Raw genomic sequence first — 27,761 nt, 5'->3', positions numbered from 1 at the left:
ATCTTCTCCAAATTTTCCACAGTAAGGCGGTATCTTTTGTCTGTTAAAATCATTTTGAAATCAGAAAAAGTGCGCTCCACACTCACAGATGTTAGAGGAACATAGGGAAATTTACCTACATTTTTCAATTCAATTTCACTTGGTAAGTCTACCTTTTCCCCATCCATTACCTGATGTACCCGTTTCAGCACTGAATAACCTGGGTTCTTCTGCAGTACAATAGACCACTTGTCTCTTATTTTATCCCCTACCTTGCCCCTAGCACTTTGTCTGTTATTCTCAGCTTCCTCAATTAGAGAAAATTTCTGTTTGAGACTGTTTCCCTTTTCCTCCATTTTTGTAATGGTGACTGGAAGAAATGAAAAATTTGTCTGAATATACGCACTGTCTCTCTGAACACTGGAACGATCATTTAACAGCTCTTCGACAGACGACACACATGCAGAGTTGTCCGTTAAAGGCAAATTGCCTATCACAGTCATGATTTCCTCAAGATGTTCTGCATAATACAGGGCAGCTTCCATCCAGGAACCCCAACGGGTGATGATTGGCTGCGGTGGAGGGGGAATAGAGGGGAGTTTCTCTCGAAAGATGGCTATTCTTGATGGAGCCTTACAGAACACTTTCTTCATTGTTGAAATAAGAGTATTTACTGCAGGAAACTCGGCCCTAACAGTTTCTGTGAGTCTATGCAAGGCATGGGCCATGCAAGTAACATGAATTAAAGAAGGATAGAAAGTTTTGAGGAGAGGTGCAGTGGCAATCATGTAGGAAGCAGCATCGGAGACAAGGAGAAGGACTTCAGAATCATCAACACTCCCAGGATACAATAATTGCAACCCCTTGTTGATGAAGTATACAATGCTTTGACTATTGACTTTCTCAAGCTGTTTAGAGCAAAGGAGGTGAGCGGTAGATGCCTGATTGGGTTCCAGTTTTCCTACTATAAGGTTAGCAATGTACGTGCCCACAGAGTCGGTGGTTTCGTCCACACATAACGATATGCAAGACTCCTGAATATCCTCCCTGATTGACAAAATGACCCCATTGTAACAAATATCTAAGTAGCTTTCTTTAATGTAGATGCTGATGGGATGTGCTGCTTGGTGTATTTCTGTAAAAAAATCTCAGAAAACAGGATTATGCACAGCATTCCAGAGGATATTTGCTCCAAATAGGGCTCGACACATATCAGCATATAAATCATTATGGGTTGTAGGAGATATAGTTTGTGTGAGCAGAGTCTGTCTAATGTTACTTTTCATGGCTGCTGAAGGTGGCATTTTTTCTCATGTGAAATCTAAAACATGATAAAGTGATGTCAATCAGAAACTAAGATGAATAGAAAAGATGAGCTATTGAATAAAATGTGTAATTTTGAACTATTTAAATTAAGCCATTATTACTCTAAAGTTCATTAAGAACAAGAACACTACAGTCCCCGAAGGGCCTTGGCTTTCAATAACGGTTGCTGCCCAGCTCATGGCTTGCAGATATTGGGTGGCGTGTGGTCAGCACGATACATCCCTCAGCCGTATTGCCTTGCCTCTGTGACCCCTGCTCACTGTAGCTTCTCAGTTGTCCTCATGATGCTGGGTCAACACCGTTCCAGACCTCATAGATTTCTAAATTACTGCCGATACTAGAAATCGAACCCAGGTCACCTGGACTAGGTCTCTACAATTAATTAGAGGAGCCAATATCACAACCTTAGTTTTAGATTAATATGAAATTTACGATATATACACATACCTGTTTATTGCAGTACTGGCAGAAAATAATGTTGCCATCAAAAGTCATCTCTGGAAATTGTACAAGCCATTGTTGTATAAGCGCACTCTTAGATGATTTCGTTTTAGGCAAGATGAACTATATTCACTTAAACAGATGTTTCACTGGAGACTTGACACAGAATGTCCCTTCTTACTACCTGCTCCTTGCTCTTCCTAGATAATCTCCCCCCCTCACCCCGTCACTCAACACAGTACGTCCTTTACTACCTGCTCGTTGTTCTTCTGAGCTAATCCTCCACCTCCACCCTTCACTCAGCATTCCTTTGGTGACAGCTGTCTGGGAAGAATGACATTTCTGCGAAAAACCCACCCTCTGCTGTTCTGCTCGTTCCAGGGGCGTCCATTGGGTGATTGTAAAAATTACAGAAGTTTAATTTTATTTTAAATATAGAAAATAGGCATTTTAGGCACTAAAATAGTAAAATAGGCTCTAAAGGTCCAAATAGGCATTTTAGGGCACTATAAAACTCTTTTAATGTAAGGGATTTATCATGAAACGTCAACATATTTAACAAAAATCATGTTATTTCGTAAGGAACGAAATAGGCATTTGCCTTAAAATCCCAGGTCTAGATATGGTGGATCCTTACCATTCCTTACCACCTTTAAAGGAACAAACCTATTTTCACATTCCTCAACAATTGCTTTAAACCCATCCCAGAGTCTGTTTACATTTTTATTTACCATTTTCCAGCGATCATAGTTACTTTTTAAAAACTCCCTCATGCCTGTTTTATCAGCCATATGGTACTGCCTTATAGTCCTAATTTTAATACCTTCCTTTCTTTCACATTTATTTTTAACTACGACAATAACAGCTTCGTGATCACTAATACCATCTATTACTTCAGTTTCTCTATAGAGCTCATCTGGTTTTATCAGCACCACATGCAAAATATTCTTCCCTCTAGTTGGTTCCATCATTTTCTGAATCAGGTGCCCTTCCCATATTAACTAATTTGCCATTTGTTTTTCATGCTTCCTGTCATTCGCATTACCTTCCCAATTGACATTTGGTAAATTGAGATCACCCGCTACTATCACATTCCTTTCCATATCATTTCCAACATAGCTGATTATCTTATCAAATAATTCTGAATCAGTATTACATCTTCTATCTCTTCATATGTTCTTTAGATTTCCTCATCATCCGCTGAACTAGTAGGCATATAGACCTGCACTATTGTGGTAGGCATTGGTTTGGTGTCTCTCTTGACGACAATAATTCTTTCTCTATGCTGGTCGTAGTAGCTTACCCGCTGCCCTATTTTCTTATTCATTATTAAACCAACTCCTGCATTTCCCCTGTTTGATTTTGTGTTGATAATTCCGTAGTCGCCTGACCAAAAATTCTGTTCTTCCTGCCAACATACCTCACTTATACTAACTACATATAACTTTAGTCTATCCATCTCCCTTTTCAGATTCTCTAATCTACCACAACGATTCAAACTTCTAACATTCCAGGCTCCGACTCGCAGAATGTCAGTATCCATCTTCCTGATGATCACTCCCTCTCTTGTAGTCCCCACCCGGAGATCTGAATGGGGGACTATTTTACCTCTGGAATATTTTACCTCAGTACATGATTCATACAGAGAGAGCTGCATGTCCTCGGGAGTTAGTTACGGCTGTAGTTTCCTGTTCCTTTCAGCCATGTAGCAGTAATAACACAGCTAAGCCATGTTGTGTATTATCACAAGGCCATAGACTGCCACCCTTGCAACTTCCGAAAGGCTGCTATCCCCCCTTTCGATGAACCATTTGTTAGTCTGGTCTCTCAACAGATACCGACCTGCGGCTCGGCTCTCTGTTTCATTGGGACACGCACGCCTCCCCACCGCAGCAAGGTCACATGGTTGGTAGATTTTCTGGTACTCCTGCGGGAGAACATTCCGGCACCTGAGCATCTCAGTAAAGCGTAAAAGTAGTTCATGGGACGTAAAAGCAATAACGCTATCGGCCACGGAAGTAACTTCTTCCGCTCCTTTCCTTCGAGATTCACAGATTTCCTTTACTTCGTTTCTTTCTCCTGGAACCTCGCAAACTCCTTAATCCTTTGTATGAAAATGAATGAATGGATTTTTATCAAAATGGTGATTAAAGTCTTGAGATTTATCTCGCCATACTGTCTGAAGCTTTTCATTTCTGAAATGAACTTCCTCATTGTTAAAGCGTGGACTTTCTCGACCACCAAGTGATATTATATTATGATTATTGTGTGGTCACGCAGTCTTCAGAGGAATGACAACTGTAAGTCACTCCATAGTGGACTCAAGACAGAAATGTAGTCTGCTCAGTAGAGGGTGCGCCAGAAGTCACGGCAAGTTCATAAACTACTACTAGAACAAAGCTTCTACACTTGGACGCTACACTCTTTAAGACGATTGCCCTAAACGAAACTTCTGGATAAGTAACAGGAAAGGACTGTCAGATTCTGAAGGGGCAAATGCTCTCAAAATGTTGCGCAACATCTTGGCAGTTCGAGCAGTTCCTGGCACAATCCACACTGTGGAGAGAAAGAACTCGTGGTACTGCTGCAAAGGAACACGGGGCACTGTAACTCTTCCATGGGATCCAATAGAAGAGCACAACCAGTGTTATTCTTGACCCAAACATCCAGTTTGAAAGAGACTTATCCGAGGCCAAGGAAGTTGACCAGGAAAAGAAGAGCATCCCATGTCTGAGTGAGAGAGTGGGTCTGATATTAGGAAGCAGAGGCACACGTGGCATATACTGAAAAAAACTTGGAATCCACCACACAATATTGGAACAATTTATAGGGATATTTTAAAAGATGCAGTGACAATTTTAAATCATCACTTATAATACTAGTAAATGATAAATCATCTAGTGTTTCCTTCCTGTACAGTCATTTTAATAATTCAGGTTTTCATCGCCATCAGGATCCTTATGGAGCTTCACGCTTTGTTAACTTATGTCACATAGACCTGGAAATCTGTTCTAGGTTCATCCCTGCCCGTAGTACGTCTGTCTTCTGGTGGAGGTAACTCGTGCGATAATTGCTTTGTGTCACGGCATGTGATCGTGTTCTGATTTGTTTGTGGTTCTGGCGACTGCTCCCAAGTTACAAAAACAATAAGTTAGATGGTACAAGATGTGTTGTTGGTTAAAATCACCTCGTTTATTTATGGTACCGGTTTCAACATCCATGGACGTCGTCATCAGCCAATCAGGGTCATTATACAAAGATACACATTAAAGTTAAAACACACAAAATTGATCCTCATAATTACAACTGTCTATAACAAGTTAAAATATAAAGCATATTTATGCTAAATGTCCAGGTTTGAATATGTAATTTGTATAAGTTTGACAACTTGTTAGTCACAAATAAAAATAAAAAACTGAAGCTGAGAAGTCTCGCAGAAGAAATTCGCAGTCTTTGACACTCCTAAAATTTATAGATTTGGGTGCTTTGTGCGGCATTGGTAGCCAACGTATGTAGAGAAATGTATGCTGAGTGCAATGTGGTAATGTTCAATACGTAAAAAGAGTGGTGTGAGCATAAAAACGACACTAAGTCAATAGATAATACATATGAAAACCATCTTCGTAAAATACAACGTTATGTCGTATTATATTGGAGCGAGTGGATCTTGTGGCCAGAACTGTGTGTTGAAGATGTTAAAAATTCTTGATCCAATGCAGGCCTCAGCTGGTTGGTTGTGTGTGATCTTACCTTTAAAACATGCTGGAAGTGCCATCCTCCATAACAAGGGACTTCATGAACACCAATAGCGGGAGTTCACACGACCATTGAGATGAAATAGCTTACTCGTGCTTGTTACCATAAAGATTTCCTCGGGCTGATGTCCATTCTTGCTGGTTTCTTCTCCCTTTGGCGGTCTTATTTAAACAGAGAACGTAGGTCGGCAAGTTTTACAAGTCTCGCACAACTAAACTTTAAATACAGGGCTGATTTGTTTCACACCTACACCTTTAGTCCTGTAATGAACACCAGGTTTCTCTTCACAAGCTTCATGAAAGTACGCAGTTTCCCGTTAGTCACCCTTGATTTACGTATTTGAACACACTGTGCAGTCCTTTGTGTTGCTTTTCTCATTAGAATAAATAAAATGTTGTTTCCTGTTCAGCCTTCCACACGCATCAGGTAGGTGATCCTCGTGCAGACTTTCTCTCCGCCAATAGTTCTTCGACCAGTTTTCTCTTAATTTCTTCAGAAATATCTGAGAGAAATGTAATATCACTGTCATAATTCTCAAGTGCATCAATAATGTGTGAATCGGTCAAAAAGGTACATTTATCTTTGCTGTCTCGTAGACGCCATGATGTACACAGAATATAAACAGAACGACTAGCTTGTTTCTTGCTGGAATTCGATAGTATTGTTTGTTGAGATATTTTGTTAACTCCATCGATGCCACGCAATGAAGCGTATAATTGCCGTAAGATGATTGTAAATCACATGTTGGGGTAGCATCAGCTGAAGTGCTGTCTCTCTTCTTCCATGTGATAAATTGCTGAAAAATACAGAAATGACATTAAAAAACTGCAACTGAAGTCGTGGACTTGCTGTCTAAATGCACGATCACTTCACTGTACAAATTATGCTTAGGGCTTTAAAAGTAACCACTGCAGACGATGTGGCAAGATTGAAACTGAGGCACACGTCTTAGGATCTGCCTATTCGGCAAATGCCTGCAAAACACCGGACACCATCACATGTGGTCTTCCTTGGCCGATACACTATGTGCGTAAGGGTATCTAGTATGTGAAGGCCTCGCAGTTGACAGTGGAACAAGACATATTGACATAATTGCTTTCAAATCTGGGAGCAAAAAAGGTTTCATTCTCGATCCAACAATCACAGCTCACTGAAGTCAATAAAGAGGATATATTCAGCAACCTTGAGTCAGAGAGCTCCTACTTGGTGTGAGCTGGCGTTTCTCTTTACATTATCATTACAATTATTGCTATTCTGTATTATGTTAGATTACTAAATTGATTTTATCGGGTGAGTTGGCTGGGCAGTTAGGGGCGTGCATCCGGGAGGCAGTGTGTTCAAACCCCATTGTCGGCATCTCTGAAGATGGTTTTCCATGGTTTCCCATTTCTACACCAGGATTACCTTAATTAAGGCCACGGCCACTTCCTTCCCACTCCTAGGTCTTTCCTGTGTTATCGTCGCCATAAGACCTATCTGTGTCGGTGCGGCGTAAAGCTAGGTTTTAAAATAAACTTATTTTGTATCATATTCTTTGTCAGTTTGGCAACGTTAGTGATTTGAGGAAGAAATAATAATAATAATAATAATAATAATAATAATAATAATAATAATGATGATAGGATAAAAATAATTACATCATCTGAAAGATGCAAAATTAATTAAATTTATAATCCCAAAATTGAAACTCGTCATAGTCATGATGTTTGTGTTTCAGTAGTTGACTATGCCCAGAGTGAAGCAGCCTCACTCCCTGGAGGACATCTCGCTTCACGGATTTGGTCGCTGCATCCAGACATTAGCCTACGAAGGGAGAGACTACCAGCAAGCAGGATGGAACAGCCTATACGAGTTCCTCTACGCCAGCCTTCCGTGGTGCTTCCGAGACAAAGTCGCGTGTCAGATCCTGCGATCCGTGTCTCGTGCATGCGGCGAAGCCAATCTCAAAGAATGTTCTACGGCGATGGTTAAGCTGATCGAGGTGGCCTGTCGCCTCAACCTTCGAGTTGTCGACTTCTCTGCGTGGCCCATATTCGTACAGAACGTCCTGCTGGAGAACGTCCATCGCCTCGACCAGATGGAGATTCTCAACACGGGTCGCGAGTACAGCATCTTCTACATCGGCAATAAGGTCGAACAGCTGCTCAAGGTGGTGGGCGACAACTGTCCCAAGTTAGAGCACCTCGAAGTGCATTACTGCGTCTCTGAGAAATCAGTGAGGCCGCTCCTGCAGTGTCGACACTTGAGGGTGCTAGTGCTCCGCTCCATCAACATCGACGTTGCTGCCTGTCATCAGCTGCTGACCGGCCTTCAGCATCTAGAGACTGTGGAGATCGTGACTCCTAAGTATGAGTCGAATGTGGTGAAGGCTTTGAAGGCCATTCACAGGAGCAACGGCCAACTTCCCTCTCTGAGGAGCCTCACGATCCACATCGCCAAACAGAAACATCTCAAGGTGAGTGTGTCATGTCTCCATATCTCAGGAGCAATGGCCAACTTCCCTCCCTGAGGAGCCTCACGATCCACATCGCGAAGCAGAAACATCTCAAGGTGAGTGTGTCATGTCTCCATATCTCAGGAGCAACGGCCAACTTCCCTCCCTGAGGAGCCTCGCAATCTACATCGCGAAGCAGAAACATCTCAAGGTGAGTGTGTCATGTCTCCATCTCTCAGGAGCCTCACGATCCACATCGCGAAGCAGAAACATCTCAAGGTGAGTGTGTCATGTCTCCATCTCTCAGGAGCCTCACGATCCACATCGCGAAGCAGAAACATCTCAAGGTGAGTGTGTCATGTCTCCATCTCTGAGGAGCCTCACGATCCACATCGCGAAGCAGAAACATCTCAAGGTGAGTGTGTCATGTCTCCATCTCTGAGGAGCCTCACTATCCACATCGCGAAGCAGAAACATCTCAAGGTGAGTGTGTCATGTCTCCATCTCTGAGGAGCCTCACGATCCACATCGCGAAGCAGAAACATCTCAAGGTGAGTGTGTCATGTCTCCATCTCTGAGGAGCCTCACGATCCACATCGCGAAGCAGAAACATCTCAAGGTGAGTGTGTCATGTCTCCATCTCTCAGGAGCCTCACGATCCACATCGCGAAGCAGAAACATCTCAAGGTGAGTGTGTCATGTCTCCATCTCTGAGGAGCCTCACGATCCACATCGCGAAGCAGAAACATCTCAAGGTGAGTGTGTCATGTCTCCATCTCTGAGGAGCCTCACGATCCACATCGCGAAGCAGAAACATCTCAAGGTGAGTGTGTCATGTCTCCATCTCTCAGGAGCCTCACGATCCACATCGCGAAGCAGAAACATCTCAAGGTGAGTGTGTCATGTCTCCATCTCTGAGGAGCCTCACGATCCACATCGCGAAGCAGAAACATCTCAAGGTGAGTGTGTCATGTCTCCATCTCTGAGGAGCCTCACGATCCACATCGCGAAGCAGAAACATCTCAAGGTGAGTGTGTCATGTCTCCATCTCTGAGGAGCCTCACGATCCACATCGCGAAGCAGAAACATCTCAAGGTGAGTGTGTCATGTCTCCATCTCTGAGGAGCCTCACGATCCACATCGCGAAGCAGAAACATCTCAAGGTGAGTGTGTCATGTCTCCATATCTCAGGAGCAACGGCCAACTTCCCTCCCTGAGGAGCCTCACGATCCACATCGCGAAGCAGAAACATCTCAAGGTGAGTGTGTCATGTCTCCATCTCTCAGGAGCCTCACGATCCACATCGCGAAGCAGAAACATCTCAAGGTGAGTGTGTCATGTCTCCATCTCTCAGGAGCCTCACGATCCACATCTCGAAGCAGAAACATCTCAAGGTGAGTGTGTCATGTCTCAAAAAAACAGGAGATACATTTTACAGTCTGATGAGTACAGCATATATCATCCCCTTGTTGCAGAATTATTTTAAAAACTAAATAAACATTACTTGCAAAATATCAGTCAACAACGGCTATAACAAGACAGAATAATTAACAAAGTAAGAGAGAAACCTCAATCAACACTCATCAAAGGATAACAAGAAGGATTTATCCAAATTTACTTTCAAAAATAATAATAATAATAGTAATAATAACAACAATATTGATTAAATCATCAATATCTTCAAGAACATAATTTGAATATAGATTTCTGTAAAAACAGTACAAATAGCCAACTAACTAATGGTATTATCCGTAGAGACAGGTGTTTAAATTCAGGCATTTGCAAATGTACCTGCTCTGAATGTAAAGCGACATACATCGGCCAATCAGGAAGAAGTTTTATAACAGGAACATATTGAGTCGGCAATGAGTACAGAGCACTTTCACAGTTATAGGCATTTTAATTATTATTCCCAAAGACATTTACATCCAAATAGACCAAAAGTCTAACCCCAACTGTAATTTAAATGAATTTACTGAAAATATTCTGCTTGAGGGAATCTTCAAAATATCTTCTCAAAAAAACAAACATAATAAAATTATTGCTGATAACATGAACTCCCATTGTACATGTCTTCCGTACCTCAGCGTTACCCCTGCCGCCCCTGTAATGTCTCCTCCTTAACAACCTGCCTGACACGCTCAGTCAGTTGCTGGCAATATCCACCGTTCTAAAGAGAGCAGGGGGAAAGTCAGTGCTGAATTAATTATTTTCAGTAAGCACAGTAATTTCAATATTGCATTTGAAGAGCTTGTTATTGACGTAACACTCCACCCTTTGAATACTGTATTACCTTTTTAAAGAAATACACTTTTAAAATTATATTTATTGAGAAACTCTAGAACTTTCCAGACATTCTTGATTGCCATGAGGACAAAGTTTAAATATGTCAAAAAAGTAACAAATTTAAATTTGAACATTAACATCATCTGATAAATTATAACACAATATACAGTCTGTAGCAGTGGTACTGAAACAGTTTGGTTGGCATACCTACAGCTTCATACCCCTGAAATACGAGTATATTGCGATTATACCAGAAATAACAAATGATTGTTGCTGGATGTCAAATAATATTAACTAAAATAAAAACATAATGATTATTATGATGATGATTATAATCATCATCATCCTTGGACACATTGTGGCCTGGGATTTAAGGTTGCACCACTCCTCCCTCTCACCAGTCTCTACTTCTCGGAATTTGAGGTACTATCAACTTTGAAGAGGATTCGACCCCATGCGGCGAGCGGCCCTGATGAAATACCCAGCCGTATACTCTGTGACTGCGCTGAGTCACTGGCACAATCTCTCTGCGAACTGTTCAACCTATCTCTTCACTGTGGATCACTGCCTCAAGACTGGAAGTGTGCTGATGTAGTTCCGATTTTCAAGAAAGGGGACAAAGCACTCATTGACAACTATCGGCCAGTGTCTCTCACATCCCCTGTATGTAAATGTATGGAACGACTTGTAGCCTCTAATACACGGGAATACTTCTGGGAAGGTAATCTGCTAAGTGAAAACCAGCACGGTTTTCTTCCAGGAAGATCCTGTAATACTTTATTAACAAAGGTTATTGATGAGTGGCAGTTCTCTCTGGAGAAATCTAAAATTGTACAGGTAGACTGCGTGGATTTGGACTGGGCTAAAGCTTTTGACCAAATCCCCCATGAAATACTTTTGTTAAAATTAAGACAGATGAATGTTAGGGGAAGTGTACTAGCATGGTTGCGATCATTTCTCGAGGGTCGAACTCAACGTGTTGTATTTGATGGAGTTCGATCATCGACCGTTAAAGTAACCTCAGGAGTATGTCAAGGCACCATCCTGGGACCTTTATTATTTAATGCATTTGTCTCTGATTTACCTAAATGTGTGACCTCAACCATAGCTCAGTACGCTGATGACACTGTAATGTGCAGGGATGTACAATGTGTACTTGATTGATGTTACAGTCGGACTTGGACACTATAGCGGTGTGGTGTTACGTCAACGGTCTCAACATTAATGCTGGCAAATGAAAATACATTAGGTTAAGTAGGTTCGACACCCGGTAGAATGTATATATAACATTAATAATGTACATATTGTGCGAGTTAAAACCATGCATTTGTTAGGAATAACCATTTCTGAACAACTAAAATGGAACACACAAACAGAGGAAGTAAGATGCAAAGCTGCCAGGGTGCTCGGTTTTATGCACAGAAGCCTCCGTGGGTGCAAGTCGAATGCTATATGGACGGCTTACCTGACACTAGTGAGACCTATACTAACGTACGGTCTACCTGCCTGGCACCCTACCACTGCAGCTAACCTTCACAAACTAGAAGGAATCCAACGTCGAGCTGAACGACTAATTAACAAGAACATCTACCTGTCTTCCCTCCCGTCAATCGCCTCCTTGTGTAAACAAAGCGACGTCACTTTCTTACATAAGTCCCTCACAGGGGCCATTCACCTTTCACCATTTCCTCTACTCTCCTTATCCTACAACTCCGTCCGTAGAGGCAAAGGGGTGGGTCTTATACCCCCCTTTGTGCGAACTGAGTCTTACAAACTAGGTTTCTTTGCTCATTCAGCGCGGCTTTGGAACGATCTACCCGCCAACATTAAATGTAGAAATGTAAATATAGTTAAACGTTATGTTAGGAAGCACATACAGTGAGAAAATGCATGGGAATATGTGGAAGAATGAATGAGGGTGTGAAAGGTTGTATAAATGAGAAATATGTATACATTAGGCTATACTTTGTTACCTGTAAATAGTGTATATGGCTGTTTTAGTTTAGGATTTAGGTGATTATTTCAAAGGTCAGGGGGCACTACGTGTAGGGGGCTTGTCCTTTTCCCCTGGCCTTCCATAGGTACTGTAAAGGTTTATGGTAAATAAATAATGAATGAACGCATGCCCTTCCTGAGATGACCACCCTGTTCCCCGATAATGAGGAGTGTTGCTGGGCAAAGTAAGCCTCGTAACTCCTTCAAGTATACATAAAGAGTCCAAAGTGAGTGATGAGAACTGTTTTTTGCATTTTCATTGCTTAATGATATCCCAATTATTCGATCGTTGGAGTCTTCTGTTCCTTTGTAAGCCTTCACAGGTCATGGTCCTCTCGCCAGAGGTTTTCATCGTCTAGCAACGATATCTGTGGTAGTGTGTACACTGGGAATGAGTGGATAAGGGCAGTGCAGCATAAGTCAGCCTGGCACATTGGTAGTGTAGTGGTAGATGAAAACAGTAAATAAAAAGATTGATTCTACTGAAAATGAGCACGCTCGACTCTTTGAATATGACATTAAACATTTGGAAATAAAAAAACAAGAACAATACATTGGTTATTAGGACATTGACTTGTGATTTTAAAATTGATAAAAATTCTTGTAAAGTGGGGATTGATTCTTGACTTGTGTAATGCGAATCTGTTCCCCTACCATTACACCAGACCAGTGGGATCGATTCTTGTCGTGCTCCATTTGTTGACACGCTGTGAACGGTATGACTCTTTCTATGATGCTCTGTGGCAATGAATGAATTTCTTAATGTCGCACCGTCTCGAGATGTCCCGAGGAAATGTTAGGTGACATTTTCATTGCCTTAATACACGTTGATGGTACTTCACCCAGGTGTTGGCAGGAGTACATTCCTTAGTCCCTTTAGAGGCAGTTTACACCACACCACGGAGTTCACTGCATACGTTACTTGTATCAGGAAGATTGGTTTTCTGATTTAACACGGGAGCAGGATTCAGGATGCCGAGTGTGCTCCGCCGTGGAGTACGCCCTGGCAAATGTGTTGCTGGTGCTGACTTCCCATTTGGCTTTAAATAGTCCAAGGCCTTTATACTCGTCTCCTTTGTTCAATGCACAGCTTCGACAATCTGTTGGTAACTACTTCAGAGCACTTTTAATAATTGTGCCCAGCAGTTTGAAATGGGGACAGACTGCTGTATTAAAAACTGTAAATTTCTGATCAGATTTAAGCAGTCACAAGTATACCAATGATTCTGTTTCATTGTAAAGGTTATTTATAACAAGATTTGAGTTAAAAGTAATGGTATTTGACTTTTTCTCCTTGTTTTAAGCAATTTACTGTGATCATCAAATTGTTCTCCTCCAACACAGATGCTCTTGGGCTTCATAAGATTTATACGTAGGAAATAGTTGTGTTGGTCACTCCTTGCTGTAAATGTGGTCACAGTGATTTACCATACCGCAAACAAACGCTTTCTTCGGAATAGATTGCACAAAGCTGATGACAACGGAAAACCTCGCAAGACTCCTCTTCGTGTAATGATCCGTTTAGTTTTTCCTTTCAACGTCCCTACTTGAGTGGTGGTATCGGTTAGTCATTCTGAGATGTTTGTGGCCTATATTATGGAATGCCTTCAATATATCTAGGAATACTGCCGTGATGTCATCTTTTTCCTCTTGACATGACTGGAGGATTCCTCGTAATATAGACGACTGATTACCTAATCCACTTTGATGCTGGTTTTAATTTATAAAAAATCGAAAGTGTCCATTGAGAACTGTTTTAATAACCGAGTAAATTGTTATTGATCTCCGAAAGATTGCCAGTGTCGCCATTATTGAGCCTTCTTGAAGCCAGCTGGTGCAGTCATTACAATTATCCCCAATGACTCTAACAAGAGATGGTGGTACTCGATTACTAGGTCTTTATTCACTTGTTGCATTAGAACTTTTCACGGAAAGTGTTTTCATGAAATGTTCATGTATCTCTTTACTTTCAATTGGACATGTTTTATATTTGTCATCCAGAACACAACGTATTGCATTTCTTATTTGCTTGTAAAATAGATATTGAGAGACCTCGTAATTGTTTTCATGTTTCATGGGGTCTTTTCAACGCATCTTCTGGATTAGATGTTTTACTCAAAATTTTATTATTCTTGAGGAGATGTTTCTTCCTCCAGGCTTCATAATATTTAGTAGCTGGATGTTTCGGCCCAGAAAGTTGTTCCTGCTCAAAAAATATTCCACCAGTATTCTAGTAATGAAAAGGGTGGATTCTTCTCAATTAGGTTTGAGGTTACTCTCAATACTCCCTACAACAGAAATTAGAATTGCTCCTTCTTTCTTCTCCTCAATAAATATTTTGAAACACTTCAAAGTCCATCTGGCAAACTATGCATCCGTACAGCAGTCAAACAGTATTGAGATAAGTTTCCCTTCCTAGAATAACAACAACAACCCGACAAGACACTAATATTGGGTCTATGAATCTCATGTTAGATCCACATTGACGATTGAACTTCTTACAAAATTATGTTGATATCCTTCTAGTCAATGCTATAATATTTTACATCCGATTAAGATGAAACTTTACAAGTTTCGACCCGGCATAGGGCCATCCTCCGTAAGACATATATAATGTATTAAAAACATCAGATACACAAAATGAAATGTTAGTTAAGGAGTTTTTCTTAAAAAGCGTGAGGGAAATTGAAAACTATTAGATGGTGATCGTTAAAACAGTCTTCAGCTGGAGGTCTTGGTGTGGTTCAACTAGTATCTGTTGGCTCAGTTGTAATGAACTGTATCACCCATGACTCGGGCCACGTAACATGATAATGTTTCCAACAGCCATGGAGCCAGATGCCGGGTCGAAACGTGCCTTGTTATTGACTAGGAGGTTGTACTAGCCAGTCTGGATCTCATGGTGTGACAGTACGAGTCGGCTCGACGTTTGTTCAGTAATTTCCACCTTCATGACCACAGATTCATGGAATTGTAAATAAATTTGGAACTACTCGCTCAGTGCTCGCACACAGACAGTTTTAGCAGAGGAAAAGCCAGATAACATTGGTGCAAATCTTGAACGGCCACCGAATAAATCGCTCACAAAATTAGCACAACAAGTAGTGGTTTTGATTAGCCACAAACTGTGCTGGTTTACACAGGCCCATTGTTTAAAACCTGCTGATCCAGCCACAAGAGAGATATTGTGAGCATTATTGTCCTCGGCTTGTGTTCTTTTCGGATGAGGCCCTTAATTGTTGCGTGAACAGTCGTAACTCTCGCTGTTGGTGTGCAGAAAATCCTAATGGTGTTTGAGTCCCTCATTATGCAGCATCTCTTATAAGGTAACATTTCATATACGATTTGTATACAGGCTTAAAGCAGAGTACAACACCGTGTGCTCACTTTATGAGAGAGACCTCTGCATGATCACGAAGTTGTCCTTTCGGCTGCACACCACACGACAGAAACACGCAATCCCTCCGTATAGGGTTGGCATCCGCCCAAATCCACATGTGCGACGCAGTTCGCTGCCACGACCCCACGGGTGTGGGGAAAAATGGTAGAAAAAGAAGAAGGAAGTGGAATTTGTTTTAGAGGAGAGATGTCCAGGAAACCTCCAGCTCTAACTAGCTGATGCTTCGCTACTGCATACAGAATTCTAGGTTAGGTAGTGTATACATTGTGAGGAAGCTCTTAACGTTGCCCTAGAAACGCAACGGGGAAATCACCAAATGTCTGTTCTCGTGTGAAGACTGGCTTAGGGAATTGTCATTGTAATGGCAGGTCCACTTGCCTACCATCAGTCACAATGAGGTTGGGTATTTTTCATTATAATGGCAAACACTCTCTCCACCTGCCTTTTGTACATCCTCAGAGAGACTGCCTTAGTCGTTTTCCCAAATGAAATGAACTTAGGTCATTACAGTGACATCAGTAGGAATGGCGCGATCAAAAGCAATGCTTTCATATGAAATACTCGATCAAATAAAAAACTACACATTTTCTCACTTTTAACGAACAGTTCTAGCAGTCCAAAGTTCCAGAGCCGCAGACAGCCGTGATCCGTGAACACTCGTCATTTTTCGGTCATGGGGGTCTAATAGTGGAGAGTCCCAGGGCAGAAACTATGCCCTTTTACTAATTTGTTTCCTATGAGTACCCAATGAGTTGGATAATCTCAATTCACTAAATGGGCGGCGGAAAAATCTCTCTGCAGTGAAGAGCAGGAAGAAGCTTTTCTTAACAAAAGGCTCTTTTCAGGGTTGAATTTTGAGTTATTTAGTGAATTGTGGTGCTATAATTTGGAATAGGCCTAAATTGTAATTCTAGACCAGTTCATACTACTACTACTACTACTACTACTACTACTACTACTACTACTACTATTGCTACTACTACTACTACTACTACTACTACTTCTACTTCTACTTCTACTAACTGAGCTTATAAAGAAGAAAGTTTTCTAACTCCCCAGCTATTTCCCACCAATATTCTGTCAGCCTGTTATACTCGGTACGCAGCAGTAATCCCATCTATCTGAGTTGAGCGGCAGCATAAGAGACAAAGAACATCACCACAAACAATGGTCAATGTAATGTTATTGTTGATCAATCTTATGCGCTTTCAATGTTGTAGGCCTTCACATTTAGTTTTCTTCCGACTCTGAAATACCACTCTTATCATAGTCGGTACGGTAAAACTGAATAAAACATAAATGGTCGGAAATTGTATTCTCTAACTTTTGTTATGTAGTACTTTCGATAGAACCAATAACATAGGTATTTAAATTTTAGGCACCTTCCCCTAAACTACAATTTCATCCAGGGTGAATAAAACTGTTTATAGGTTAGAATGTAATTTCTTATTCCCCGACTCTATATACTGATTTTCATTAAATTCTGTTTACCCATTTTCTCATAGCTTGGTGTCCATATGGACTTAGCAACAAAAATACAAATTCATGAATATCTGTGTTATCAAAGCCGGTACGGTAAACATGTTTATTTATAGTTATGAATTTCATTGGTTCCGTATTGAAGTGGGATTGCAGTAAAATGAAATACCGAATGCCGAAACTAGTACCATTTGACATGTGATTGAATCACATTAAAACGTCTTTGTATTGAATAGGTGGACCTTGAAGGTATTTTATTTTACAGTAAACATGTATAAGATATAAATGATCGGAAATTTAATTCTATATAACTTTAGTTATGTAGTATTTATCAATAGCACCACTAATAATAAAAATATTTGAGAATTACATTTTAGGCCTTCCCCTAAACTACCATTTCACTCAGCGTGAATAAAATTATTTATAGCTTAGATAGTAGTGGCTCATCCCCCGACTTTACATACTGACAGATATTATGAAAAAGTAAAAAGTGCATTTCCTTGTTACTGTGGTTATAGTCGATACAGAAATACCATTCTTTTCAAAAACTGAGGGATGTACAGACTAAACTCTTATTTTATATACAGAGCAGTGCCATCAACAGGAGCTGGACATGACATTCTCCATTGCTAATTGTAACATAACGTCATTCCCAGCAATGATTGATTGATTGATTGATTGATTTATTTATTTATTTATTTATTTATTTATTTATTTATTTATTTATTTATTTATTTATTTATTTATTTATTTATTTATTTATTTAAGCAGTGGCGAAGTTAGGGCTCGTGGCCCTCTCTTACACTTAACCACATAATTAATCTACAGATAATACATATATAAAAGAAATGTACTATTCTATCATAAAATCAAAGATAAGCTAAAAATTACAGATTTGGACAACATATAATGAAGAAAGAAAGCAGAGTTCAACAAATAAAATAAGAATAAAATTTGGAGCATAAAGATAATGAGAAAGAGACAAAGTCATAATGAAAAAGTAAGATACAAACTGAAAAAAATAAGCAATGCATAAAGAGAACACAATAAGTAATAAAATAAATGGAAATATAAGTATGGCCATAAAAGTGATGAGTAAGAAGCTAAATGATGAGAATTACATTCCGTTAGCAACCCCCGCAGAATAAAAGCACAATTAAATAGAACCTGTAAAGGTTCCTGACTTGCTATGAGAAACAAACAATGATGTTTACGATGCAAGTAGAGCAGGGTGAAGTTTTAATGTTGCTTCGGTTTGTAGAGAGCTCGTCAACTTATAAGAGTTTGAGAGGAGGCACATCATCAGGTCGTTAGGGCTCACACGAGACAGTTGGTGACTTCTAGTAGCACATTCTGCTCTGCATGACATGGCTTCCAACAGGATAATGCAAAGGTATCAGGGTATTGCAACACTTCCATGCCCTGCCCGATGTGCTCGATCTAGAGAACCAGTTGCCGCAGGATACCATACGAAACCTGTACGTCTTGTTTCCACTTCAACTGTTCCATTTTGTGCAATAAATTATATTTTTGCTCTGATATTTTAATTGCTCACTTATATACCCATATTAAATTTCATGTGATTGTAACTACTCTTCGTTAGTGAGCAATTTGTTTGCAAATGAGTTGGTTACATCAAGTGTCAACTCCATCACCTCTGTATTTAGTATGGGGAAGTTACTTCATGACACATCATGTTAGTGACCACATGTTACAAGTGTCAGCTTGCGTTTGCGAGATAGTGGCTATGAACCCCACTGTCGGCAGTCCTAATTTCCCATTTTTACACCAGGCAAATGCTGGAGTTGTACCGTAATTGAGGCCACGGCCACTTCCTTGAGACTCCTAGCCCTTTCCCGTCCAGTCATTGCCATTGTGTCGGTGTGACGTCACCAAATTATAAAAATATATCACCGTCTATCTTGAATCACTTTTATTATGGATATATATTATACCAGCTCATGTTCTTGTGCTTTGCTAAGGAATTGTAGGTTAAATACCATCCACATTATAAGATTTTATTATATTGCAGTACGCAAGAAACACCGTGCGTCCTTTCTCATGTAAAGTCTGGGTTGGGGAATATTTTTAATAAGAGGCGGTACCATTTCCTACTGCCGGTCGCAATTTAATTCTACTGCTGTTCAGTTAGTGTTGTCCAAGGTGGTGGTGGTTGTTGTAAAGTACATTTTCCGTTCAGCCCTATGACTGTCAGGAGAGCTACGTGTACCTGGCCATAGGAAAAACAGTCGTTCCTTAAATCCACACCAGCAAAGACTGTCCCTGAACTTTGTGTACTGCCATTGTGAAAAATTGCAATCATTTGAATAGGAACTGGTAATCGCAGGGAATCAAAGGAATGCGGGGGATAAAAACTGTTTCTCCTGCCCCACACCCCGTGGAATTGGTCGCTTTGATCACGTTACTTTCACTTGCAGCCTGGTGCTATTGCAAAGCTTAGGAATTATAGCAGCATTGAAGGGGCTTTCAGACTGAGATTGTGGACCACGTCCTCTGTCTCCACCCCAGACTTATATCTCACCGTCTTAGTAAGTGTTGTTCTTAGGTGCAAGACAGGATCCGTCTCTCTCCATCACACCACCAGTAGCAATGAGCTGCATGCATAGAGAAAATAGTCAGGTTTAAGAAACAGCAAACAGAAAGGAAAATCTGGTAGCATTGTGACCAAAAGTATGACAAGGTGGAAAAGTATGAAGAATAAGATAAGATGTGTACAACAAATAACAGTTACTTTGTTGAGCTGTACAAGCGTCAACTTCTTCCTGCATGTCTTACGCAATCGGAAGTTGTAACTCTCGCCTCGTTCGTGAGTCTGTCTACATGTGCTTTCCACCACTTAGATTGGAGGGCACTGGCAGTGTGGTGCCAATATGCTGAAAACAGTTGGTTTTAGAGCTTTAAAATGTGCTTTCCGGTTCTGTTCCTCCCGTCCTATGACTGCCTCATCCTTGTACATCAAATTAGAATTTTGCCTATAATAACCTATGCTATTGCGCAAAGGGCCTAAATCTATGACAGAAACTGAATTTTGAAAAATCCTTTGTTAGTGCACCTCTAGGGCAGAATGTTCATAATTTCAGTTTTCTATGTCATTCCGATCTGGAGATCTGGTGATCAGTGAGTGGCATTAGGCTGCTTTTTTTTAGTTCGCATGGGCCACCTGAGGGCCACGGTGCTCGTTGTTGCTTGTGGTATTCTTAATGGCAGGTTTGGTCGGTGCCTTGACCTTTTATGTTGGCCCAGAAATCCTTTGTTCTCTTGTTGAACTTTTTTTTTGCGTTGCTGGACCATTTCCTGGTCTCATTGTAAGGGATGTTAGGAGGGGTCTGGTTTTGATAGCTGAACAGTAGTTGCTCCTGTTAATTATGATGGCATTATTAATATTAAGATCTGCCACATCCTGCCAGCGATCGAGTGGCTTTACCCTTGCTGGCTACCTTGAAGATCTTATAGGATAGCCTATACAGGTGTCTTGGTTTGCACCATCGCCTTCCAACTGATAGGATCCTTGGTCCTACTATCTTTCTCAGGAACTCCCTTTCTTGTACTTCGTGGGCTCTTAGTGGGGTCTTCTTAGATAGAGATAGGCGCTCTGCTGCGTAGAGGACTGACTATTGCATAGGTGTTTTGAGGCGTACGGTTTTCTGCTGGCATGGTATGTCTTGTCTAGTTAGCTCTTGAACATATTGTGAGAGTAATAAAGTAATTGGAAATTCTAAATGGACTATTAATATATCTTATGAATAAAAGTTAGGCTGTACGTTAACATCTCAGCCGCTTCCTTCCCACTCCTAGCCCTTTTCTATCCCATCATCGCCATAAGAGCTATCTGTGTCAGTGCAATTTAAAGCAAATAGTTACACTTTCCAGGTTTTATATGGCGTTCGAATGGAATCAAAACAGGTATTGTAATAGAAACCGTATTGAGCACAGTTTATGGATGTGCGTACTCTTACAATCGCCATCAACAGCACTGCGGGGCTGCTCGGTTCAAGTGTGATGATTGTACACTTTCTGGTAACACGTTAAAATAAATTCCAAACAAGTTCATGAAATAGTGGACTCTAATTTTGAAATGATGTTTGATTCACAAAAATGCCGGTTGGCTACAGTTGACAATCAACTATGTACAACTTCTTAAGAGGCACAAAAAAAAAATAAAAAAATTACTTTATATACAGTACATAATATATATATATATATACAAACTCCACATTAAAAAGGTTGGCATTGATACACAAGAATACATTTTGCCTCGTGCTGAGCCAAGAGATATCACGTCACATCACATAGCATATGTCAAAATGGAAGTATCAGTCTTATACAGAAATATGATGAGCTAAAGTAGCACCGAGCGCTGCAAAGAGCAACTGTAGGAAACATCAAGTCTGAACAATAATCATCATTGCTTCGTTCTTGTAACCCATAAGTGGTACCAGTTTAAGTCTCTTAAATATATCTGTGGAAGGCAACAGAAGTCACCAGCAATTGTGCGACGATGACCGCTGATAGAAACTTTTTGTTTTTAGTCATAAAAATTTATATAGGATGACTGGCCAGAGTTACTTGTTACGGGATGAAGTAAACCGTACAGCCAAGTGTTGGGCGGTGGTAAATAACTGTGTTGTTGTTTGAGTCATCAGTCCATAGACTGGTTTGATGCAGCTCTCCATGCCACCCTATCCTCTGCTAACCTTTTCATTCCTACGTAACTATTGCATCCTACATCTGCTCTAATCTGCTTGTCATATTCATACCTTGGTCTACCCCTACCGTTCTTACCACCAACACTTCCTTCAAAAACCAACTGAACAAGTCCTGGGTGTCTTAAGATGTGTCCTATCATTCTATCCCTTCTTCTCGTCAAATTTAGCCAAATCGATCTCCTCTCGCCAATTCGATTCAGTATCTCTTCATTTGTGATTTGATCTATCCATCTCACCTTCAGCATTCTTCTGTAAAACCACATTTCGAAAGCTTCTATTCTCTTTCTTTCTGAGCTAGTTATCATCCATGTTTCACTTCCATACAATGCCACGCTCCACACAAAAGTCTTCAAAAACATCTTTCTAATTCCGATATCAATGTTTGAAGTGAGCAAATTTCTTTTCTTCAGAAAGCTCTTCCTTGCTTGTGCCAGTCTGCATTTTATGTCCTCCTTACTTCTGCCATCGTTAGTTATTTTTCACCTACTTCCTTTAAGACTTCATTTCCTAATTTAATATTTCCTGCATCACCTGCCTTCATTCGACTGCACTCCATTACTTTTGTTTTGGACTTATTTATTTTCATCTTATACTCCTTACCCAAGACTTCGTCCATACCATTCAGCAGCTTCTCGAAATCTTCTGCAGTCTCAGATAAAATAATATCATCGGCAAATCTCAAGGTTTTGATTTCCTCTTGTTGGATTGTGATTCCCTTTCCAAATTTCTCTTTGATTTCCTTTACTGCCTGTTCTATGTAAACGTTGAAAAGGAGGGGGGGGGGGACAAACTGCAGCCTTGCCTCACTCCTTTCTGGATTGCTGCTTCTTTTTCAAAGCCCTCAATTCTTATCACTGCAGACTGATTTTTATACAGATTATAGATAATTCTTCGTTCTCGGTATCTGATCCCAATCACCTTCAGAATCCTAAATAGGTTGGTCCAATCGACATTATCGAATGCCTTTTCTAGATCTATGAATGCCATGTACATGGGCTTGTCCTACTTGATTCGATCATTTAAGATCAGACGTAAAGTCAGGATTGCTTCACGTGTTCCTACATTTCTTCTGAAGCCAAACTGATCTTCTCACAACTCAGTTTCAACTTGTTTTTCCATTCTTCTGTAAACAATACGTGTTAAAATTTTGCAGGCATGAGATACTAAACTAATGGTGCGGTAGTTTTCACACCTGTCAGCACTGGCTTTCTTGGGAATAGGTATAACAACATTCTGACGAAAATCGGATGGGATTTCTCCTGTCTCATACATCTTGCACACTAAATCAAATAACCTTGCCATGCTGGTTTCTCCTAAGGCAGTCAGTAATTCAGAGGTAATGTCATCAATTCCAGGTGCCTTGTTCCTATTTAGGTTGCTCACAGCTCTGTCAAACTCTGACCTCAAAATTGGGTCTCCCATTTCATCAGCATCAACAGCCTCTTCTTGTTCCAGAACCAAATTATCTACATCTTTACCTTGATACAACTGTTGGATATGTTCCTGCCATCTTTCTGCTTTATCTTCTTTCCCTAGAAGTGGCTTTCCATCTGAGCTCTTAATATTCATACACTTAGATTTCCTTTCTCCAAAGGTTTCCTTGATTTTCCTGTATGCAGCATCTACCTTTCCCAGGACCGTACAGCCTTCGACATCCTTGCACTTCTCCTTCAGCCAGTCTTCCTTAGCTACCTTGCACTTTCTATCCACTTGATTCTTTAATCACCTGTATTCTTTTCTGCCCTCTTCATTTCTAGCATTCGTGTGTTTTTGTCGTCATCAATCAGGTCTAGTATCTCCTGATTTATCCGCTGATTCTTAGTTGATCTTTTCTTCCTTCCTAACATTTCTTCAGCAGCCGTACTGACTTCTTTTTTCATGACTATCCACACTTCCTCTATTGTGTTTCCTTCAGCCTTTTCATTTAGTCCTTTTGCAACATGTTCCTTGAAACAATCCCTCACACTCATTTCTTTCAAGTTGTTCAGATCCCATCTTTTTGCATTCTTTCCTTTCTTCAATTTCTTCAGCTTCAGATGGCATTTCATGACCAACAAGTTGTGGTCAGAGTCCACGTCTGCTCCTGGGAAAGTTTTGCAATCCAACACCTGGTTTCTGAATCTCTGCCTAATCATAATAAAGTCTATTTGATACCTTCCAGTGTCTCCAGGTCTCGTCCACGTATAAAGCCATCGTTTGTGGTGTTTGAACCAAGTATTGGCAAGGACTAAATTATGATCAGTGCAGAATTCAACCAGCCGCCTTCCTCTTTCGTTCCTTTTTCCCAATCCGAATTCTCCTACTGTATTACCTTCTCTTCCTTGGCCTACCACTGTATTCCAGTCTCCCATCACAATTAGATTCTCGTCACCTTTTACATATTGTATTAAATCTTCTATCTCTTCATATGTTCTTTTGATTTCCTCATCTGCTGAGCAAGTAGGCATATAGACCTGCACTATGGTGGTGGGCATTGGTTTGGTGTCTATCTTGGCGACAATAATTCTTTCACTATGCTGGTCATAGTAGCTTACCCGCTGCCCTATTTTCTTATTCATTATTAAACCAACTCCTGCATTTCCTCTGTTTGATTTTGTGTTGATAATTCGGTAGTCGCCTGACCAGAAATACTGTTCTTCCTGCCAACGTACTTCACTTATATCAACTACATATAAGTTTAGTCTATCCATCTGCCTTTTCAGATTCTCTAACCTACCACAACGATTCAAACTTCTAACAATCCACGCCCCGACTTGCAGAATGTCAGTATCCATCTTCCTGATGATCGCCCCCGCTCGTGTAGTCCTCACCCAGAGATCCGAATGGGGGACTAGTTTACCTCCGGGATATTTTACCCGGGAGGAAGCCATCATCAGTACTTCATTCATACAGAGAGAGCTGCATGTCCTCGGGAGTTAGTTACGGCTGTAGTTTCCCGTTGCTTTCAGCCGTGTAGTAGTATCAACACAGCTAAGCCATGTTGAGTATTATAACAAGGCCATATCAGTCAATCATCTAGACTGCCGCCCTTGCAACTACCGAAAGGCTGTTGCCCCCCTTTCGATGAACCATTCCTTAGTCTGGTCTCTCAACAGATACCCATGCGATATGGTTGCACCGTCGGCTCGGCTATCTGCATCATTGGGACACGTAAGCCTCCCCATCGCGGCAAGGTCACATGGTTCGCAGGGGAGGAAATAACTTTACGAATAAAAAAAATTAAACAAAAAAGGTTCTTACATTATCCTCCTTTTCAATAGAGACTTGAGACTGACCACTCGAGACGACAGCCTTTATTCCCTTTATTGATGGTCTCGCTATGCTGCACAACACAGTGTTCCACTTTTAAAAGGATTAGCAAGTTTTATGTCAACCCGACGAGTTTTTAAATGAGAGAATTTTTCTACCTCAACATGTTTTTAGTATGTCAACCATAATCATTGTCTTTTAATTTCCACACACTTTATCAGTGTTTTTAATTGTTTGCATAAATGTAATATTTAAGCTCCTACTGAGGATGGTCTTTAGATAGGCTGAAACATGTATAAATATTGTCCCATCTAATATAGATGTTTTTTTGTATTGAAAAGGAGGATAATATAAGACCTTTTTTTATTTGTAAAGTGATGACCATCAATAAGGAATGAGATGTATAACACGACTCGCTAAAGGGGCCAACGGTGCTGGTCTGCAGGTTGAAGATACTTTGTATTGCTGTTTCAGGTCGTGCATGCGGCCTGCCCTCGTCTAGAGAAACTCGGGCTGATCCTCAGCTCCAGCTACAAGACGGACTCGGTGCCGTTCAAGCCCGTGGCAATCACGGACTTGAGCCTTCAGTTCAGCTGCAAGGTGTACAACTCGTCCAAGAAGTTCCGCAAGTTGCTGGGGGCGATCGGTCTCAACCTGTCCAGCCTGAACCTGGACTGCGTCACACATTGCTCTGTCAACCTACTAGAACTTAGCCATCTCTGTCCTAACCTCCGCCGCATGACTCTGGTGTGTTACCGATGCATGGACGTGCCGCGAACGGCCACCTTGTTCCGCCACTTGGAGCACCTGGACATCGACCAGAAGGACTACAACACCCTGTTCCTGGAGCCCATACTGCGGTCGTGTCCCAACATCACGAGCCTCGCCGTGCGTTTCGGACAGTTCACTCACTGTTTTTACAACGTAGAACGAATAGTGATCAGTGACACAATAATTTCCAACATACTAAGAGTGAATTCCTTGGCATGTCTGGAAGAGTTTGTAGTCCGAGGGGAATCTCGGCTCACCGTCGAGACCGTGCGCATGCTGATGGAGTCCTGTCCGAATCTCCGCAAGCTAATCATCAACGACGTGTGGCACATGTCCCAAGAGGAACTAACGAGCTTCAAGCAACAACTACAGGAGAACAATCTCGACCTAGGCGTCTACTACTTCAAGTATATCGGCTCGGATAGGACCTACAATAGTGAACCATAACTTAATATTTATTGTACCGATCTCAGTCTGGTACAAGTACAGAGCGTTCAGAAAGTTGCTGTAGATTAGGTTCAAAGTTCTAATCAAATTAAGGTGTTCCTAGAACCTTACTGCAACCTATAATGGTAGAACTGGTTGTTCATTGTTGTGTTTGTTCCATTGTCTCATGACATTTCACTATTTTAGTTCAATATTCAGTTGGTAAACAGCTATTGAACAAAACATATTAGTTTACTGTTTAAATTTTGTTATTTCAAATGAGAAGCGTATATACCCTGCTGTTTGGAGGAAGACCGAGAGCTGATATCACAATGCAGTTTATTTCACAGGTTAGAGACATGACAAGACACAAATTATTACAATTTCAGACCTGTACATGCACAGTGACTGCGGAACATTAGTACAGCACCATGCTACATGTCCTGGCAGGGAATCAAAGAGCACATGAATATGCTGCTGGGGAACACACTGCCACGCAGTTTGTAGACGCGTCCACAAATCAAGAGTGGCTGCAGGAGGACCCGAACGAACGAGTTGCCGACCGACCACATCCCAGACGTGTTCAATGGGCGACATTTCAGGCGAACGGGTAGGCCAAGGAAACAGTGGTACCCGTTGTTCTTCGAAGAAGGCTTGCACATTCCTCGCCTCATGCAGCCGGGCATTGTCCTGCCGGAATATGGCGTGTGGAAGGTCTGCAGGAGGAGCAGTGTCTCCCTGATGTAGCGGTAGCTGTTCAGATTGCCCTCAACACATAGGAGGCGAGATCCCATGTCATAAACAATGGTGCCCCAAACCATCACACCAGGCTTTTGTCCACTGTGCCGCTCAACAGTACAGTCTACCCGATTGTGTTCACCATGGCGGTGTCTAACATGTATACTGCGATCATTGTAGGACAAGTTGAAGCGAGACTCATCCAAAAACGCTACATTTTGCCACTCAGCATGCCTCTGTCAGTGTTTACGTGACCGTTTCAGTCTGCGATGTTCGTGGCTGTTGGTCAGTGGAAGCTGACGGTGTTGAACCGTCGATGCAGACATATCCACGTCCGTTGTGTGTTCCAACGTTGAGCCAACACTGTGGACAAAACTGTTCCATCCGTTATGGCCAAGTGGACAAATGGTGGTGTCATTGTGTCGTCCAGTGTCGTTGACGCTGTGTACGGCCCTCTTCTCTCCACTGGTTCCACATCTGCCTCACTCTTGCAGCTCTTAAGTTATGAATTTAATTATGGTCCATATTGACAATTGACCATTTGAACGCACCTGCATGCTGATATTCCACCCTGTCATGTCGGCGAGGTATAGTGGCATTTGGGTACAAGTTTCCACTTCGTATCACAGCTCCGCTCCAACTGACTTGCCCGGTCACACAGGAGAGCACTGGTGGGCTTTAAATCACTTATTATGGTTCCGCTGTTCTACACGTCCTCTTTCTCCAAACAGCAGTGTAGATTCATTGCAGAAAC

At 41.3% G+C, this 27,761-nt stretch overlaps 1 protein-coding gene across 2 annotated transcripts in view; it reads left to right on the top strand.

The window, feature by feature from the left end:
* LOC136886502 (F-box/LRR-repeat protein fbxl-1) overlaps positions 1 to 27,415 on the top strand; it is a 47,269-nt gene extending 19,854 nt beyond the window's left edge. The window contains exons 3-4 of one of the 2 annotated variants that reach the window (XM_067159317.2): positions 7,223 to 7,957; positions 25,547 to 27,415. In XM_067159317.2, coding sequence (XP_067015418.1) covers positions 7,229 to 7,957; positions 25,547 to 26,290 — 1,473 coding nt within the window. In that variant the 5' untranslated portion in view covers positions 7,223 to 7,228 and the 3' untranslated portion in view covers positions 26,291 to 27,415. Of the gene's footprint in view, positions 1 to 7,219; positions 7,958 to 25,546 lie in introns of both variants that reach the window. The other variant, XM_067159318.2, reaches the window with a different exon arrangement.
* The last annotated feature ends 346 nt before the right edge of the window (positions 27,416 to 27,761 follow it).

This window comes from Anabrus simplex, chromosome X, assembly GCF_040414725.1.
Source record: "Anabrus simplex isolate iqAnaSimp1 chromosome X, ASM4041472v1, whole genome shotgun sequence".
Classification (NCBI taxonomy): domain Eukaryota; kingdom Metazoa; phylum Arthropoda; class Insecta; order Orthoptera; family Tettigoniidae; genus Anabrus; species Anabrus simplex.
The sequence above is the reverse complement of the archived record's forward strand: the minus strand, read 5'-3'. Positions and strand labels throughout refer to the sequence as shown.